General features: G+C 43.2%; 1 protein-coding gene across 2 annotated transcripts in view; it reads right to left on the minus strand.

Annotated features, from left to right (window-relative positions):
- Nucleotides 1-18,812, minus strand: part of LOC110525476 (LHFPL tetraspan subfamily member 3 protein) — a 57,623-nt gene extending 38,811 nt beyond the window's left edge. For both annotated transcript variants that reach the window (XM_021605620.3, XM_021605612.3), the window contains exon 1: nucleotides 15,445-18,812. In XM_021605620.3, the coding sequence (XP_021461295.1) occupies nucleotides 15,445-15,877 (433 nt within the window). In that variant the 5' untranslated portion in view covers nucleotides 15,878-18,812. The remainder of the gene's footprint in view (nucleotides 1-15,444) is intronic.
- Between the last annotated feature and the right edge of the window lie 1,983 nt (nucleotides 18,813-20,795).

Genomic DNA, 20,795 nt, shown 5'->3' on the forward strand with positions numbered 1-20,795 from the left:
GAGGTAGAGTTCCACAAAGAGAGATTTGTTTACAAGTACTGTAGTTACCTACATTGTACTGTACCTTAGACTGCAGGTAGTGGTATTTTTCTTTTTTAAATTAATTGTTTTATTATATGTTCAAGGCAAGCAATAGGAAGAATCCATTATTGGTTGCATCAATGCCTGTCTGGTCTAGCAGTTACAGCCACACACATAATTATGCCAGAGTCGTCATGGGTTCGAATCTCAGTTTAACAAAATTGTCTTTGGATAGGTGAAAATGCATAGACAGTTTTACGAAATGAAATATTAAAGCCACACAATACCGGCTTTCAATCCACAACAAGGATTACTTCAAATGCCGGCATCAAAATGAAAGTACAGTGGGCCAATCCTACTGTAGCTGGCGCATAACAGCTTATCAATGGAAATCTCACCTATGTAATGGCCATCCACACCAAATACCATACCACAGTGGGGAGAACAAGTATTTGATACATTGCTGATTTTGCAGGTTTTCCAACTTACAAAGCATGTAGAGGTCTGTAATTTGTATCATAGGTATACTTCAACTCTGAGAGACGGAATCTAAAACAAAAATCCAGAAAATCACATTGTAGGATTTTTTATGAATTTATTTGCAAATTATGGTGGAAAATAAGTATTTGGTCACCTACAAACAAGCAAGATTTCTGGCTCTCACAGACCTGTAACTTCTTCTTTAAGAGGCTCCTCTGTCCTCCACTCGTTACCTGTAATAATGGCACCTGTTTGAACTTGTTATCAGTATAAAAGACACCTGTCCACAACCTCAAACAGTCACACTCCAAACTCCACTATGGCCAAGACCAAAGAGCTGTCAAAGGACACCAGAAACAAAATTGTAGACCTGCACCAGGCTGGGAAGACTGAATCTGCAATAGGTAAGCAACTTGGTTTGAATAAATCAACTGTGGGAGCAATTATTAGGAAATGGAAGACATGCAAGACCACTGATAATCTCCCTCAATCTGGGGCTCCATGCAAGATCTCACCCCGTGGGGTCAAAATGATCACAAAAATCCCAGAACCACATGGGGGAACCTAGTGAATGACCTGCAGAGAGCTGGGACCAAAGTAACAAAGCCTACCATCAGTAACACACTACGCCGCCAGGGACTCAAATCCTGCAGTGCCAGACGTGTCCCCCTGCTTAAGCCAGTACATGTCCAGGCCCATCTGAAGTTTGCTAGAGAGCATTTGGATGATCCAGAAGAAGATTGGGAGAATGTCATATGGTCAGATGAAACCAAAATAGAACTTTTCGGTAAAAACTCAATTCGTCGTGTTTGGAGGACAAAGAATGCTGAGTTGCATCCAAAGAACACCATATCTACTGTGAAGCATGGGGGTGGAAACATCATGCTTTGGGGCTGTTTTTCTGCAAAGGGACCAGGACGACTGATCCATGTAAAGGAAAGAATGAATGGGGCCATGTATCGTGAGATTTCGAGTGAAAACCTTCCATCAGCAAGGGCATTGAAAATGAAACGTGGCTGGGTCTTTCAGCATGACAATGATCCCAAACACACCGCCCGGGCAACGAAGGAGTGGCTTCGTAAGAAGCATTTCAAGGTCCTGGAGTGGCCTAGCCAGTCTCTAGATCTCAACCCCATAGAAAAATCTTTGGAGGGAGTTGAAAGTCCGCGTTGCCCAGCAACAGCCCCAAAACATCACTGCTCTAGAGGAGATCTGCATGGAGGAATGGGCCAAAATACCAGCAACAGTGTGTGAAAACCTTGTGAAGACTTACAGAAAACGTTTGAACTCTGTCATTGCCAACAAAGGGTATATAACAAAGTATTGAGATAAACTTTTGTTATTGACCAAATACTTATTTTTCACCATAATTTGCAAATTCATTAAAAATCCTACAATGTGATTTTCTGGAGAGAAAAAAATCTAATTTTGTCTGTCATAGTTTAAGTGTACCTAAGATGAAAATTACAGGCCTCATCTTTTTAAGTGGGAGAACTTGCACAATTGGTGGCTGACTAAATACTTTTTTGCCCCACTGTACCTTCGCCACTTTGGGCACAGGGACTATGGTGGTCTGCATGAAACATGTAGGTATTACAGACTCGGTCAGGGAGAGGTTAAAAATGTCAGTGAAGACACTTGCAAGTTGGTCCGCGCATGCTTTGAGTACACGTCCTGGTAATCTGTCTGGTCCTGCGGCTTTGTGAATGTTGACCTGTTTAACGGTCTTGCTCACAATCGGCTACCGAGAGCGCAATCACACAGTCGTGCAGAACCACTGGTGCTCTCATGCATGCTTCAGTGTTGCTTGCCTCGAAGCAAGCATAAAAGGCATTTCGCTAGTTTGGTAGGCTCGCGTCACTGGGCAGCTTGGAGCTGGGTTTCCCTTTGCAATCTGTAATATTTTTCAGGCCCTGCCACATCCAACGAGTGTCAGAGCCGTTGTAGTAGGATTCAATCTTAATTCTGTATTGACACTTTGCTTGTTTGATGGTCGTCTGAGGACATAGCGGGATTTCTTATAAACATCCGGATTTAGAGCCCCGCTCCTTGAAAGAGGCAGCTCTAGCCTTTAGCTCAATGCGGATGTTGCCTGTAATCTATTGCTTCTGGTTGGGATATGTACGTACGGTCACTGTGGGGGCGACGTTGTCGATGCACTTATTGATGAAGCCGATGACTGAGGTGGTGTACTCCTCAATGCGATGTGATGAAACCCAGAACATATTCCAGTCTGTGTTAGCAAAACAGTTCTGTAGCGTAGCATCCGCGTTATCTGACCACTTCCGTATTGAGCGAGTCACTGCTTCCTGTCACACAATTCCTGCTTTATTTTTTTCTTGTACGCAGGAATCAGGAGGATAAAATGATGGTCAGATTTGCCAAATGGAGGGCGGGGGAGAGCTTTGTACGCATCTCTGTGTGCGGAATAAAGGTGGTCTAGAGTTTTTTTTCCTTCTGGTTGCACATGGTAGAAATTAGGTAAAATTGAGAAGTTTGCCTGCATTAAAGTCCCCAGCCACTAGGAGCGCCACTTCTGGATGAGCATTTTCTTGTTTGCTTATAGCCTTATACAGCTGGTTGAGTGTGGTCTTAGTGCCAGCATAGGTTGGTGGTGGTAAATAGATGGCTTTGAATAATATAGATGAGAACTCTCTTGATAGATAGTTTGGTCTACAGCTTATCATGAGGTATTCTACCTCAAGGAAGCAATACTTATGAGAGCTATTGACATGTTGAATGCACCGAGCTGTCTGTCTCAACTACTGGCACACAGCTTGGACACACATGCATACGTCACAAAAGATCTCTTCACAGTCCCCAAGTCCAAAACAGACTATGGGAGGCACACAGTACTACATAGAGCCATGACTACATGGAACTCTATTCCACATTAAGTAACTGACCCAAGCAGTAAAATTAGATTTTAAAAACAGATAAGAAAGACCTTATGGGACTGTGAAGCAACACAAACATTGGCACAGACACATGCATACACACACACAAGGTAACATTCACATGGATTTAGTACTGTAGATATGTGGTGGAGTTGGGGCCTGAGGGCACACAGTGTGTTGTGAAATCTGTGAATGTATTGTAATGTTTTTAACATTTCATAAACTGCATTAATTTTGCTGGACCCCAGGAAGAGTAATGGGATCCATAATAAATACAAATACCTTGAGCCTTCTTTAATATTAGACATCGCCCACCAGCTGTTATTGACAAATAGATACACAACCCCACCCCTCGTCTTACCAGACATAGCTTCTCTGTCCTGCTGGTGCATGGACAATCCCGCCGGCTCTATATTATACACATCGTCGTTCAGCCACGAGTCGGTTGAAACATAAGATATTACAGTTTTTAATGTCCCGTTGGTAGTATAATCTTGATCATAGGTCATCCATTTTATTTTCCAATGATTACACGTTGGCCAATAGAACGGATGGCAGTGGGAGTTTATTCACTCTCTAAAGAATTCTCAGAAGGCAGTCCGACCTCAGCCCCCTTTTTCTTTGTCTTTTCTTCACGCAAATTATGGGGATTTGGGCCCATTCTGGAGAAAGCAGTATATCCTTCGAGTCCTTAAATAAAAATCCTTCTTCCAGTTTGAGGTGGGTAATTGCCAGAGGTTAATTTCGGTCATAAGAGACAGAAGCAGCAACATTATGTACAAAATAAGTTTAAAAACAATGCGGAAAAACAAATTATACAGTTAGTTAGGAGCACGTAAAACATCAATCATTCCCTCCGGCGCCATTCTACATTCTTCCTGATGCACCGGAAACATTTTAGTGACAAAAGTGATCAAATTAACTTTAGTTGTTGCATATCTACTGTATGTAACATACCACTGAGCCATAGATTCACCATATTATTCACTAGTTGAATAATATAGAATGCAGATTTGCTCTCATGCTTTGTGTTTCGGCTCCTTTTGATCATGAATTAGAAGTGAGACACAGACACAGGTGAAGGAGAAGTTTTGAAGCTATACGTACAATGAAACTGCAGCAGTGAGAGCTACTCTGAGGACAGAGCCCAGTCAGCCCACATCTAAAACACACAATGCCCCTGCTCAAGTAGGAGATTGAAGCACTGAGTGAGAGGAGAGGAGAGGAGAGGAGAGGAGAGGAGGGAGAGGAGAGGAGAGGAGAGGAGAGGAGAGGAGAGGAGAGGAGAGGAGAGGAGAGGAGAGGAGAGGAGAGGAGAGGAGAGGAGAGGAGAGGTTTGGGAAAATGCACAAGCAATCTGTATTCTCAGGGGGTGTTCCTTCTTAGCTAGCGCTGCCTGAAACTGTCTGTCCTGAACCCTAAACCCTTTTCAATCAAATCTACTGGAGGCACAACACTACCATCTGCACATTCACACACACACACACACACACAGACATTCACACACATACACACACACTTACACACTACACACCTACCACTGCCGCATCATCAACTCAATCTGGTGATATAAAAATTATCTCTGGAGCACTATCTCCCTACACCTCCCTCTCTCTAGTACTATCTATATTGCATTACCCCCTTCTCTTTCTCTGTCTGTCTCTCCTCTCTTACCCCCCCACCCCCTTTCTCTCTTGTGTTTCATGGTTAACTAACACTTCATGGCACTGAAGCTCCATTAGTGTCTAGCTGTCTGTAGACAGTAGACACAAGAAAGAAATGTAGACAGTGAAACAACAGGGGAGTGTTGTGTACTATCTACATTAAATACATCTATCCCACTGGGGGTGTGAAGTCATCTACTCAGGAAAGTCTCCATTCACTTTCAGCGGTTCTGGAACGGTTCCGACCAACATATTTACGTACAGAGCGCTCTGTGAACAGCGCAACATCAATTGCTGTGCCCTCCGTGATAGCTTTGGACCCGCTCGCATGCCGCTTTCCACTCTTATCTGAAATGCAGTATGTGAAATCTGACACCTAATTTGCATAGGGAGCGAAATGTCACATTTTCTGCCCTATCTAGACAAAGAACCGATTTCCCCTGGCTATGAACCTCGCAGTCCCGCTTACAATACGACATATGAAACGGAAGACCCTAGTGATTGCAGCAAACACAAACCCATCTTGCTGTTATATTCTCAGATGGATTTCGAGCTCTCAACATGAAAGAAATACAACAGAATTGTGTCGAATTGAAACAAAACTACCTTTTCTTGCTGATCAGAGGGACAAAATCCCCTTGTGCTTAAAGCTGAAGTTCTTTTACAGTAACAGTATAAGAAAGGTGAAATACAATCGTAAGTTGTTTAGAATTTGATTGTTAATATATTCAGAAGGCATTTCAATAATTTCAAACCCTATTCCCCCACGTTTGTGGAATGTCAATTCTTTCTTTAATCTTTTTCTCATATTTGTACTATATACTTGATCTTGTGTCCTCAAAAGTGACTATTTTTATAGAGAAAGGTGAGGTTTTACTCTTTCTGGCAATATAAGCATTACTATGTATTGTTCATGGCCCGCTCGTAATAGGTGTAAATCTACATTTTGATATTACATTTAACAGGTTGTCTCTCTCAGAGGAACTGCTGAGGATGACTCACTCCACTGATCCAGAGTCAGCTAGTCAACTAACTTTTCGCTGTAAATTTACAGCATTATACTGGCACGTGAGTTGCCAGTATAATACTGTAAATTGGCTTTACAGCAGAGATGCAGTAATATATTTAACAGTACTATTTTCCTGTAATAACTGTAATAACACATTACATATTACAACACATTACAACATCCCTGCATCCCTGCTGTAAATTGACAGGGATGTTGCAATGTTTTAAAGTAGTGAAAAGAGTACTGGTCATATCTTTTGGACTGCTAGAATCAAGCCAATTTGTCTGTAGTATTGGTGAAAACATACCTGTCAATTATTATCTAGGTGATATTTTTCTAGGTTGTACAGCAAGAACAGAACAGACTGAAATGGCTTGTGTCAACTTGAGCTAACTAGCTAGCTAGTTAGGTTAGCTAAGAAAATAAATTCAACATTGGCTAGCAATAAAGATAATTATAAACAAGTCAAGGTACCTACCCAGCGGCTGCTAAAAATAGTCTTCCACTTCACAGCTGCTTCAAGAAGATTTACTAAAATAGTCTGAGATTCATCTCACCCGACAGCACAAGGTCATAATAACTGATCATTTGAATCTACAGTAGGCCTAAGCTATTACTTTAAATAAATACAGTATGTTAGAGACATTTTTACAGGAGGCTTCCAATTACAGTTAATAACATTATTTTCCAGAATTTTACCCATAATGCAGTGCAACCTACAGTATTAATGTTGTAAAACAGATGTACTGTATTTTACTGTTTGACAGTGTTTTACTGTTGAAATTACAGAAAAGTTTTACAGTGCAGGGATCTGCTTTTTGAAACACTCACACACTCCAATGCAGGAATGCATGCACACACTGGTCTTTAATGCTCCTTTCAGTAACATCCTCTCAGTAAAGCTAATGGACTGTGAGAATAAGAGCCACAGAGAGAGACGGGGAGGGGGGGGGGGGGTAAGGAAAGAGAGGCAGAACGAGATATAGAGAAAGTGAGAGAATCATCCTATTCTCAACCTCATATTTTCATGCATTGTCTGTATGTCGTTCTTTTCTTTATCTTTTTTTATCCTTAATTTATCACCACTCATTTATTTTTTCTCTTTAACACTTCACGATGTGATGGTAGAGATTATATTCCTCCCCTCTCCCCAATGCTAGCTTGAAGTGGTTCTTCTGAGGCTCATATGTAATGACATGGAACCTTACATTTACTGCCCAAGTTTCTCATTGAATTACATACAAACGCTCAAATGTTGGCTTTGATGCACATGCAAACACACACACTCCAAAGCACTAACAGGAACAAACACTACAGTAAATCCCTAGGTGTGCAATTAAACTTAAGCAAGCAGGGTATGTGTGTGCATGGGTGTGTGTGTGTGTGTGTGTGTGTGTGTGTGTGTGTGTGTGTGTGTGTGTGTGTGTGTGTGTGTGTGTGAGCCAGACAGCCATGTGGTTGTGTCTCATTTAAGGTCATGTTGCAAGTTACATTTGGCAATAAAAATAGAAGATAGCCTTATTTGGTAGAAGACCAAGTCCATATTATGGCAAAAACTTCTCAAATAAGCAAATAGAAACGACAGTCAATCATTTCTTTAAGACATGAAGGTCAGTCATTCCGGAAAATGTCAAGAACTTTGAAAGTTTCTTCGAATGCAGTCACAAAAACCATCAAGTGCTATGATGAAACTGGCTCTCACGAGAATCACCATAGGAAAGAAAGACCTAGAGTTACCTCTGCTGCAGAGGATAAGTTCATTAGAGTTACCAGCCTCAGAAATTGCAGCCCAAATAAATGCTTCACAGAGTTAAAATAACAGACACATCTCAACTGCTCAGAGGAGACTGTGTGAATAAGGCCTTCATGGTTGCCGCGTCTTTGCTATGCCGGATTAAGTGATATGACACACTATTTAAAAAAAATATTTCTCTGTAATTAATATTACCCGATTAAACTAATTATGTAAAATGTAATTACTAGGAGGTCAGGGCACCACGGAAGAATGTTTATAGAGTTGTTGTCTTCCGAATAAACTCTTAAAGACCTGGTAATCTTTTATATCAATAGCAGTCAATTATTAATCGGCACCTTATTCAGTCTGAACGTCGTAAAATTCTTGGTTATCTTCACGAACCCTGACTAACAAGTTGAATCAGCAATACAACATTTGGTGTAATTATTTATTTACTACATAATCACACAGAATTACATATACAGATTTTTGGTTCCAACCACCATGTCTTTGAGAGACGCAGAGTAGGTGAACAGATGATTTCCGCGGGTGTATTTTCTACCGTGAAGCACGGAGGAGGAGGTGTGATGGTGAGGGGGTACTTTGCTGGTGACACTGTCAATGATTTATTTAGAATTAAAGTTACACTTAACCAGCATGGCTACCACAGCATTTTGCAGCGATACACCATCCCATCTCGTTTGGGCTTAGTGGGGCTATCATTTGTTTTTCAACATGACAATGACAAAATATACCTCCAGGCTGTAAAAGGGCTATTTGACCAAGAAGAAGAGTGATGGAGTCCTGCATAAGATGACCTGGCCTCCACAATCACCCGAACTCAACCCAATTGAGATGGTTTGGGAGGAGTTCGGACCGCAGAGTGAAGGATAAGAAGCCAACAAGCGCTCAACATATATGGAAACTCCTTCAGACTGTTGGTTGAGAGAATGCCTAAAGTGTGCAAAGCTGTCAAAGGCAAAGGGTGGCTACTTTGAAGAATCTAAAATCTAAAATATATTTAGATTTGTTTAACACTTTTCTGGTTACTACATGATTCCATATGTGTTATTTCACAGTTTTGATGTTTTTACTATTATTCTACAATGTAGAAAATTGTAAAACATAAGAAAAACCTTTGAATAAGTAGGTGTGTCCAAACTTTTGACTGGTACTGTATATATTTTAGTCGACACACCTGTCCCTTACGAAAAGGATTGCAGTCAAAGTGCAATACAGCTGCAGTACAATCCAGTATTACTGCAGTTACAGTGCAGTATAACTGAATGTCAAGTGCAGTACACTGCAGTAATTCTGCAATTACTGCATCCAAAATGCCACAGTCAACTGTATTTACTGCATCTTTACTGCAGTTTCAAAACTGCAATCTTTTTTGTAAGGGGTGTGGTGTGTCTGATATACATGAATAAAAATGTATTCACCCTGGACATAAGACTTGCATTTATTTTACACCTTTTGTATCATAAGCTGTAAGTGTATTTGTCTTAAAGTTACCACAGAGGTTAGTACAAATGTGAAAACCAATATGACAAACATACAATGAAAAAGTTATTGTTTTGTAATCTTACAAAAAAAACATACATTTGGTGTTTTTGCAAAACTCTCTTGCATTTGGTCATCCCCAAAATGTGGCCATTGAAAGCCTTGATAGATCCATCCTCCCTTAGTCTTGATAGATCCATCCTCCCTCAGTCTTGATAGATCCATCCTTCCTCAGTCTTGATTGTCACTGATACTCATTCTGTTCACCAGTGTTTGTTTTGGGTGTATTAAAAACCCTTATTGTGTATTCCTGAGCCTGTCTCCAAATCCTTTATACCAGTGTGAGATTGGTAGATGTCACGCCCACTCCCCCCCATCCACTGGCGCTGGAGGGTGGTGGGTCGACGCTGATGTAACCGGGGGTGCCTAACCAGCTCCTCGGTCTTCCACGCCCTAGCTGAATCAAGAGGTTTCCTTGCCCCGGTTGGCTCAGAAGGCGCCCATATCACATCGGGCCTCAGCAGGATCGTCAGGTCTTGTTCGCCCAGCCGGCCCATGAGATCTTGTTTTGTTGGTCACGTTGGGCTTGTGACAAATTGGATTTGTCACATACACATGGTTAGCAGATGTTAATGCGAGTGTAGGAAAATGCTTGTGCTTCTAGTTCCGACCATGCAGTAATATCTAACAAGTAATCTAACCTAACAATTTTACAACAACTACATTATACACACAAGTATAAAGGAATGAATAAGAATATGCACATAAAAATATATGAATGAGCAATGGCCGAACGGCATAGGCAAGATGCAGTAGATGGTATCGAGTACAGTATATACATATGAGATGAGTAATGTAGGGCATGTAAACATTATATAAAGTGGCATTGTTTAAAGTGGCTAGTGATACATTTATTACATACATTTTTCATTATTAAAGTGGCTAGAGATGAGTCAGTATGTTGGCAGCAGCCACTCGATGATGGCTGTTTAACAGTCTGATGGCCTTGAGTTAGAAGCTGTTTTTCAGTCTCTCGGTCCCAGCTTTGGTGAACAGCCAGTGGCTCGGGTGGTTGTTGTCCTTGATGATCTTTTTGGCCTTCCTGTGACATCCGGTGGTGTAGGTGTCCTGGAGGGCAGGTAGTTTTCCCCCGGTGATGCGTTGTGCAGACCTCACTACCCTCTGGAGAGCCTTACGGTTGTGTTTGAAGCAGTTGCCGTACCAGGCGGTGATACAGCCCGACAGGATGCTCTCAATTGCGCATCTGTAAAAGTTTGTGAGTGTTTTTGGTGACAAGCCACATTTCTTCAGCCTCCTGAGATTGAAGAGGCACTGCACCTTCTTCTCCATGTTGTCTGTCTGGGTGGACCTTTTCAGTTTCTCCGTGATTTGTACGCAGAGGAACTTAAAACTTTCCACTTTCTCCACTACTGTCCCGTCGATGTGGATAGGGGGGTGCTCCCTCTGCTGTTTACTGAAGTCCACAATCATCTCCTTTGTTTTGTTGACATTGAGTGTCAGGTTATTTTCCTGACACCACACTCCGAGGGCCCTCACCTCTTCCCTGTAGGCCGTCTCGTCATTGTTGGCAATCAAGCCACCACTGTAGTGTCGTCTGCAAACTTGATGATTGAGTTGGAGGCGTGCATGGCCACGCAGTCATGGGTGAACAGGGAGTACAGGAGTGGGCTGAGAACGCACCCTTGTGGGGCCCCAGTGTTGAGGATCAGTGGGGTAGAGATGTTGTTACCTACCCTCACCACCTGGGGGTGGCCCGTCAGGAAGTCCAGGACCCAGTTGCACAGGGCGGGGTCGAGATCCAGGGTCTCGAGCTTAATGACGAGTTTGGAAGGTACTATGGTGTTAAATGCTGAGCTGTAGTCGATGAACAGCATTCAAACATAGGTATTCCTCTTGTCCAGACGGGTTAGGGCAGTGTGCAGTGTGATTGTGATTGTGTCGTCTGTGGACCTATTGGGGCGATAAGCAAATTGGAGTGGGTCTAGGGTGTCAGGTAGGGTGGAGGTGATATGGTCCTTGACTAGTCTCTCAAAGCACTTCATGATGAGGGAAGTGAGTGCTATGGGGCAATAGTCATTTAGCTCAGTTACCTTCGCTTTCTTGGGAACAGGAACAATGGTGGCCCACTTGAAAGCATGTGGGAACAGCAGACTGGTATAAGGATTGACTGAATATGTCCATAAACACACCAGCCAGCTGGTCTGCGCATGCTCTGAGGACACTGCTGGGGATCTCGTCTGGGCCGGCAGCCTTGCAAGGATTAACATGTTTAAATGTTTTACTCACGTTGGCTGCAGTGAAGGAGAGCCCACATGTTTTGGTAGCGGGCCGTGTCATTGGCACTGTGTTGTCCTCAAAGTGAGAAGTTGTTTAGTTTGTCTGGGAGCAAGACATCGTGGTCCGCGACAGGGCTGGTTTTCCTTTTGTAGTCCGCGATTGACTGTAGACCCTGCCACATACCTCTAGTGTCTGAGCCATTGAATTACCACTCTACTTTCGCCAGGCTCGCCAGTCTCCCACTCCCCTGCCGGTTTGTGGGGAGTTTACCCCCAACTGGCTTATCCAGCGCCCATGTCTCAGCCGGTTCGCCAAGTGAGGGCCGGGGGGGGTACGGTCACGCCCGCTCCCGCTCTTCCCCCCCTGGCGCTGGAGGGCACCAGGCTGCCCTGCATTACGCACTCCTGCCACCATTTACACACACCTGCCTTCCCTCGTCACGCGCATTAGAGATGAGTCATTTTCAATGTGCATGTTTCTCACTACAGGAACAACAGCTTATTCTCAATGTTCTGGCTGAAAAACAACAGCCAAAACTACAGAGGGAAGGAGATAAAAATGTACAAAACATGACAACATAATTTGTAGAGGAGAAATTATTACTGACCTCACGCTCTGGTTGCCTCTAAGGGCACTGATGGCTTTGTTAAGCCTTTCACTGTTAATTGGTGCACCAAGTGGAGATCTTCAGGATAAGAGGGAGAGAGCGTGGACAGAGAGGAAAAACGAGAGAGGGAGGACATAATGTACAGACTGCAAGGAGGAGAGCGGCAGGATCTGATGATAGAGGAAGCGAGGGAGGAGAGAGGACAGAGACCGAGAGGGATAGAAAGAATGAGGGATAGAAAGAGGGAGAAAGCACAGAGGTCCTAAACCCAGAGGCGCAACATCGCAAGACGTAGGCAGGGATGTAGTTCCTCTATTCCAAAAGAGTGTCATTTAAACTAGACCCTAGTTACCTAGGGTTGGCTTTTCAAGACTAGGTAGAGAACTGAGTCCTTGGAAGGGAGTAGTGGTGAGTGGGACCGAAAAGGAGCACTTATGCGCTCATCGCCTTTTTAGGAAACGCATGGAGTGCACTACACACATGAATGGTAGACATTTTGAGTAGCTATAATAGAATCTCTACCCTACTTCTCCTCCTCTGTCTCCTGGTGGTTTTTACTCTTTCATTAACGCTGCAACCTATTTCCTTGGTTTTGCATGAAGCCTTTTCGCAGCTCTTTCCCCAGGTTTTAAACCGAGAGAGAGAAGTGCACCTCTGAGATCCAGAGATATAGATATATGCTCACTCACACACTTAACTGACACACTCACATACATTGAGTATACCAAACATTAGGAACACCTTCCTAATATTGAGTTGCAGCCCCCCCCCCCTCCCTTTTGCCAGCAGAACAGCCTTAATTCTACATCTACAAGGACTCTACAAGGTGTTGAAAGTGTTCCACAGGGACGCTGGCCCATGTTGACTCCTATGCTTCCTGTTGGTTTGAAAAGGCTGCTTGTTTCCCTCGTCTCTTTCATCTCTCTAACTGCAGCACCACGAGCACAGTGGTGCCCTAATTAAGACTGGCTTATTGCTGCCTTTATTCAGACCAAGATAACACACTATAGACCTGGACTCCTTCCAAATAATCACCTTCTCATTCGGATTGTATGTGTGTTTGGGTGTGTGTGTTCAGTGTGTATGTGGTCAGAGATAGAGAAAGTAGGAACCATTTGATGCAATGCTTATTTACATGTTTAGATTGATGGGAGAGGAAGGAAAGAAGATTCCAGGAATTTGACAAAATATGTACTAGAAGGTTCTAAAACATTATTTCACATTAGCATTATCTCACATTAGCATAAAAACAGTAAGTAAATATACTGTATGTTGATGGTGTTCAATCCCATTTAAGGTTGAGTCCCAAATGTTACCCTAATTCTTATACAGCGTACTACTTTTGACCATAGCCCAGGAAACCCAGCAGCCATGCAGTTCTTGACTCAAACTGATGCACCTGGCACCTACTACCATACCCCGTTCAAAGGCACTTAAATGTTTTGTCTTGCCCATTCACCCTCTGAATGGCACCCGTACACAATCCATGTCTCAATTGTCTCAAGCCTTAAAAATCCTTCTTTAACCTGTCTCCTCCCCTTCATCTACACTAATTGAAGTGGATTGAACAAGTGACATCAATAAGGGATCATAGCTTTCACCTGGATTCACCTGGTCAGTCCATGTCATGGAAAAAACAGGTCTACTTAACATTTTGTATACTCAGTGTATTCTGAACTGCATGCACCTGTGACAATAACATGACTGCAGGTGCAACCCATATAGCTGTCCATTTAGCACCAAAGACAGCTCTAACCAGTCTATTTCTCTCTGCAGAACCACCCGCTAACCAACCAAAACTGAACAAAAATATAAACGCAACATGCAATAATTTAAATGATTTCAACGACTTTACTGAGTTACAGTCCATATAAGGAAATCAGTCAATTTAAATAAATAACTTAGGCCCTAATCTATGGATTTCACATGACTGGGCAGGGGCGCAGCCATGGGTGGGCTTGGGAGGGTATAGGCCCACCCAAATGGGAGCCAGGCCCAGTCAATCAGAATGAGTTTTCCCCACAAAAGGGCTTCATTACAGAGAGAAATACTCCTCAGTTTCATCAGCTGTCCGGTTGACTGGTCTCAGACGATCCTGCAGGTGAAGAAGCCAGATGTTCCTGGGCTGGTGTGGTTACACGTGGTCTGCAGTTGTGAGGCCGGTTGAATGTACTGCCAAATTCTCTAAAACAACATTGTATTGCTTATGGTAGAGACATGAACATTCAATTATCTGGCAACAGCTCTGGTGGACATTTCTGCAGTCAGCATGCCAATTGCAGGCTCCCTCAAAACTTGAGACATCATGGTGTTGTGTGACAATACTGCACATTTTAGAGTAGCCTTTTATTTTCCCCAGCACAAGGCGCACCTATGTAATGATCATGCTGTTTAATCAACTTCTTGATATGCCACTCCTCCGGTGGATGGATTATCTTGGCAAAGGATAAATGCTCACTAACAGGGATGTAAACAAATTTGTGCACAAAATTGTAAAGAAATAAGCTTTTGTGCGTATGGCAAAATTCTGGGAACTTTTATTTCAGCTCACAAAACATGGGACCAACACTTTACATGTTGTGTTTATATTTTTGTTCAGTATACATGGCTGTCCATTCAGCACCATGGTCAGAGTCAACCGACGAAAGTACAGCATAACAACCCCTACAGGTCCCTTCAGGACCATGGACAGCGCCAATCACAATACCTAACCAATCTACATAGCTCTCCTTTCAGCACAATGGACAGTACCACATCACATATCTGTTTTCAGCACTCTTTTCAGACAGGATTAAAACAGTATTGCTGTTTTTTTAGCACCACCTGCCTACCACCATACAGTCGGCAGAACCGAATACCCTCCTAATAGGAAACATAATAGATGGATAGACATATGGCTATTTCCTAATGCATTGGAATTGTTACAATGTAGGACCAAAAATGTATCAGTGCACAGGCAGTCCGCATTAGTCTATTTCTTAACATGAAACCTGAAATCCTAACACTTGATTAGCTCCATGCATAGAAAGACACTGAAATAATATGCATATGTGTTAACTTTTGATCACTTAACCAGGCCAGATAAGCTAACAATACATACTATTCAGTTCATTTGTAGGCATATAGCTAACCTAAAACGCTTTACACAAACCTTGCAGGTGGAACGTTTATGACTACTTCCAAGACATTACTCAAAAAACAAGCTGACCTAGCGGCACTCACTGACTTACCCGAGGCCCCCTGCATCCAGCCACAGATCTTATAGACGGTGGTGGTGGAGAACAGGAAGAAGAGAGTGAAAGAAGCAATGCAAGCTATCACCAGCATCATTGACATCCCGACGAAGAACGACGCGGCCTTGAACGCGGTGGAAGGAATCTGAGCGAACTCAGTGAAGGTCCCTGTGCAGTCGAGCTCCCTCTGGATCCCGTCGCCGGTGCAGAAGTGGAAGAGGCCGAAATAGCCGGCCTGTGGGGTGTCCACGCCGTCCCCGATCCAATAGGGCTGGCTGAAAATCACCACGTTCAAGATGGCGAACAGGATGGTGAAGATGGCCCACAGGAGTCCGATGGCACGGGAGTTGCGGACATAGTTATGCTGGTATAGTTTAATGTCTTCCGAAGACATTGATGGGAGCATCGACGCAGCCGATCCGGGTATCATTGTAGCACAGTTTGTGTTGTATCCCAGTCCCGGTATTCTTATGAAGTAGGTAAGCCTATTAAAGTAGGTATATGAGCAAAGGGGGGGCACTGACTAATTAATTAGTTGAGCAATAATAAATGCAACCCAAAGTAGCCTATGCACCCATGCAACTGAATGAATCACATCAAAGGCAACATCTGGCAAGCATATTCAACTCACGAGGTCGCACCCCGATACTGGCGCATAAACTGAATAGCCAAAAGCTAATCTGCAAGCTTGTGCCTTTATTTAACCTAAATGATAACTCTGAGAATGTGGCGACTCCTGAACTAGCCTATATGAGAAATAATTCCCTCCCACCTTTCTCATAGGCTATGTATGGCCGTCTAACCGTTTGTCAGACATCGCTTCTGGCACATGTCACTTGTATGCCTCCGGAATACCTCCTTAACACAGCAAATATCAGATTGTTATTCGGATATTACCCATAACACATTACTAATTTTAATTAAGAGTCAAATCAATATCAAATAATAAGGCCTTCCAATAGCTAATAGAACAGCAGTTTTTTGCAATAGCCTATGGCTCTTTCCTAAGCAATGATAACGACAGTGACGGTGTCAAACCGGAGCAAACGAAACGCAATGTCTATGATGCCTTCCTTCTTGTATAGCCCAAATCACAATCCTGCGGGATAATTCACAGCATCTAGCGGGCTATAGATAACGCACAGCCCAGTCCAGGTAGTTGCTACAGAGATTTTTTTCACGAGCTACGGCAGCATCAGCAGCCTCCGTCAGTGATGCCGGAAGAAGGATGAGAGAAAAGAGAGAGACACGATTCAATACCCACACCAGAGGAAGCCGACAGTGATGAGCGTGTCAGCGCTGACGGTGCTCAGTTCTCTCAATCTATAACAACTCTGTGTTTGTCTGTCCCATGAGCTGGTTTAATATAGGCTGTTACATTCTCAGCACTATCTTCAAAGGTACATATAGCCTACGTGAAAAGCCGTCAAACACACTGACGCATCACAATCCACTCTAGCTCTGGTAGGCTACCCTCTGTAGGCTAGGCTACGGAATAGCTTCCGGATGACAATCCCTCCTAAATCAATGCAATCAGATGATCTGAGCCGTTCATTTGTCGAAATGGAGCCTATACAATAATCGCGGAATCGTTTTGCTCACGCGGCTCGGTCGGGGGTAAATTGTCCCTCACAGACAGATTCAGTTGCACTGGCCCGGTTTGGTTAGTGCACGCGGCGCGCCTCCCCCTGTCTCCTTCCAAAATGGTAGACCGCTGCTGCTGTGTTCTTAACAGGGGCGGGGGGGCAATATGTCTTGTATACTGAACAAAACATATATACACAACATGTAGAGTGTTGTTCCCATGTTTTAAGAGCTGAAATAAAAGGTTCCAGAAATGTTCTATATGCACAAAAAGCTTATTTATCTCAAATGTTGTGCACAAATTTGTTTACATCCCTGTTAGTGAGCATTTATCCTTTGCCAAGATAATCCATCCATCTGACAGGTGTGGCATATCAATAAGGTGATTAAACAGCATGATCATTACACATGCACACCTTGTGCTGGGGATAAGGCCACTCTAAAATGTGCAGTTTTGTCACACAACACCATGCCACGGGTGGCTCAAGTTTTGAAGGGAGCTTGCAATTGGCATGCTGACTGCAGGAATGTCCACCAGAGCTGTTGCCAGATAATTGAATGTTAATTTGTCTACCATAAGCCACCACCAACATCATTTTAGATAATTTGACAGTACGTCCAAACCGGCCTCAAAACTGCAGACCACGTGTAACCACACCAGCCCAATATCTCCACATCCGGTTTCTTCACCCTCGGGATCGTCTTAGATCAGCCACCGGGACAGCTGGTGAAACTGAGGAGTATTTCTGTCTGCAATAAAGACCTTTTGTGGTGAAAAACATATTCTGATTGGCTGGGTCTTGCTCCCCAGTGGGTGGGCCTATGACCTCCCAGCCCCATCCATGGCTGCGCCCCTGACTTGTCATGTCAAATCCCTAGATTAGGGCCTAATGAATTTATTTAAATTGACTGATGTAATTTTATAAACAGTAACTGTTGCATTTTGCATGAATATTTTTGTTCAGTATAGATAAGGATAAGGAAGGACAACCAAGTGTGTTGGCGCCATTGAGGAAACAGAGTCACCTCACACCCATTTACCCATTTCCTAAAATGAAAACAGACATAAAAATGGATTACTATTCTCTTTTTAAATTATGCCCAGTTCACAAGGCCCCTTGGTGATGTGAGGCCTGAGGCCTCTTCTGCCTAATGGTAAGTCCACCGCTGAGTGCTGGCATTCAAAGATATGATTTATCTGTGGCCACATAGTGATTGGATGACTGCTACTTTGTTCTTCAAAATGAATTATAAATTCATAGCCTAATATACATAATGGTAGATGAACTCACATACATGTCTAATATTTTCACAGTATCCCATGCACACAGTGTTTAAGGTTTGCACATATGCAGTAACATACAGATTTGGTTCAGTTTACAAGTTTGAAGTTTCATCCACATGATTGCCGTTATCCATGGTGCTGAGTGAAGAACCATGTAGGTTGGTGCTGTCCATTGTGCTAAACCAACACAGTAGCTAGTAGTTATGTGAAAGGACTGCAATGGGGAGACTGCTTGTAGACCCCTAGCCCCTACTACACCCTCAGCAGATCTGAGGCAACATGGTAAGAGCTTCATCTTACCTTTTGAATGGCTGGGTCGGCATGGAAGGAAGGAAAACTATGGGCCTACTGGGGCTTGAGAAGAATGTATTAATTTATCTGTCGGTCTTACCATTATGTAGGCTAGTATCCTTTTGTGTTTTTTTTATGTAACATTTCAGTAGGCCTAGTCCAGGTTGGGAAGGCATGTTACACCAAACTAAAATATTACACACCCTACCCTCTCATTGAATTAACTAAAAAAGAAGGATTACCACCACAAATAACAATAACTGTAGCAACCCTGTATTTATAAACGTGGATATCAACTTTACCACTTCAGCAAGCTTTTGTGGCAGAGTCGATACCACGCAGGGCTCAGGGCCAGAAGATTGAGGGTTCGCCAGCCACCACAGACGAGCTCACTCTCCCTGCCTGTCTCATTACACTACGATCAGAGCCAGCTGCAGACAATTATCATCTAGGCGCAGGCCTGGGCAACTCCAGTCCTCGGGGGCCTGATTGGTGTCACACTTTTTCCCCAGCCCCAGCTAACACACCTGACTCCAATAATCAACTAATCATGACCTTCAGTTTGGAACCCAATTAGTTTAAATCAGCTGTGTTTGCTAGGGATGGTGGAAAAGTGTGACACCAATCAGGCCCCCGAGGACTGAAATTGCACAGGCCTGAAGGGGGGGTAATTTGATTTTCAACATTTTGATGCTATATTTATAATTATATAAAATGTATGCTACCAATATTTTCTACCAACAGGTTTCTGTGCCAATAAGCAAAGCATAACTGCATACCGATTACCAAATTCGGGCGCTTCAACGTCATAGTTTGCGTTTTCAACACCACAATCAAAAACAGTATGTCAATCTCAACAAACTATATCCCTCCCTACAAAATATATCCCTCCCTACTTTGTACTCAGTATCAAAGGCTTGGCCAGACAACTTCTTAGGTCATTCAACTATTTGTTGTTTTGTAACAGATGTCTCTTTCCATTCATCAGTGGCCGGGGCACAGTTTGGATGCTGGAATAATATCAGAGTGGAGTGGACCAACATGCACAGGTAGCTTACAGGAGACTTTTGAAGTGCCCTAATCAGATTATAACTTTGACTGGTTGTGTTTACGCCACACAAAACATAGAAAACATTTAAAAAGTTAAATGACAAGTATTTAGGCTATATTGAAGTGTTAGGTTCTAGATGTGTGAGGAATAGAGAGGCAGACTGCGTGTTAATGTTTCCTGATTAACTGGGCCTGCTGAGCACATAGCCCTACAGTGCCTTCGGAAAGTATTCAGAACCTTTGACTTTTTCCACATTTTGTTACGTTAGATTTATTCTAAAATCTATAAATACCCCATAATGACAAATCAAAGCAAAAATTAAAACGTAAATATTACATTTACATAATTATTCAGACCCTTTAGTACTTTGTTGAAGCACTTTTGGCAGCCATTACAGCCTCAATTCTTCTTGGGTATGACACTACAAGCTTGGCACACCTGTATTTGGGGAGTTTCTCCCATTATTCTCTGGAGATCCTCTCAAACTCTGTCAGGTTGGATGGGGAGCGTCGCTGCACCGCTATTTTTAGGTCTCTCCAGATATGTTAGATCGGGTTCAAGTCCGGGCTCTGGATGGACCACTCAAGGACATTCAGAGACTTGTCCTGAAGCCACTCCTGCATTATCTTGGCTGTGTGCTTAGGGTCATTGTCCATTTGGAAGGTGAACCTTCACCTCAGTCTAAGGTTCTGAGCGCTCTGGAGCAGGTTTTTTTCATCAAGGATCTCTCTGTATTTTGCTCTGTTCATCTTTACCTCGATCCTGACTAGACTCCCAGTCCCTGCCTCTGAAAAACATCCCCACAGCATGATGCTGCCACCACCATGCTTCACTGTAGGGATGGTGCTAGGTTTCCTTCAGACGTGACACTTGGCATTCAGTCTAAAGAGTTCAATCTTGGTTTCATATCAGACCAGAGAATCTTGTTTCTGTTTCTTATGGTCTGAGAGTCCTTTTGGTCCCTTTTGGCAAACTCCAAGCGGGCTGTCTGTGCCTTTTACTGAGAAGTGGCTTCCGTCTTGCCACTCTACCATAAAGGCCTGATTAGTGGAGTGCTGCAAAGATGGTTATCCTCATGGAAGGTTCTCCCAACTCCACAGAGGAACTCTGGAGCTCTGTCAGAGTTACCATCGGATT

This window comes from Oncorhynchus mykiss, chromosome 1 (assembly GCF_057628025.1).
Source record: "Oncorhynchus mykiss isolate SJ-2025 chromosome 1, ASM5762802v1, whole genome shotgun sequence".
Classification (NCBI taxonomy): Eukaryota; Metazoa; Chordata; class Actinopteri; order Salmoniformes; family Salmonidae; genus Oncorhynchus; species Oncorhynchus mykiss.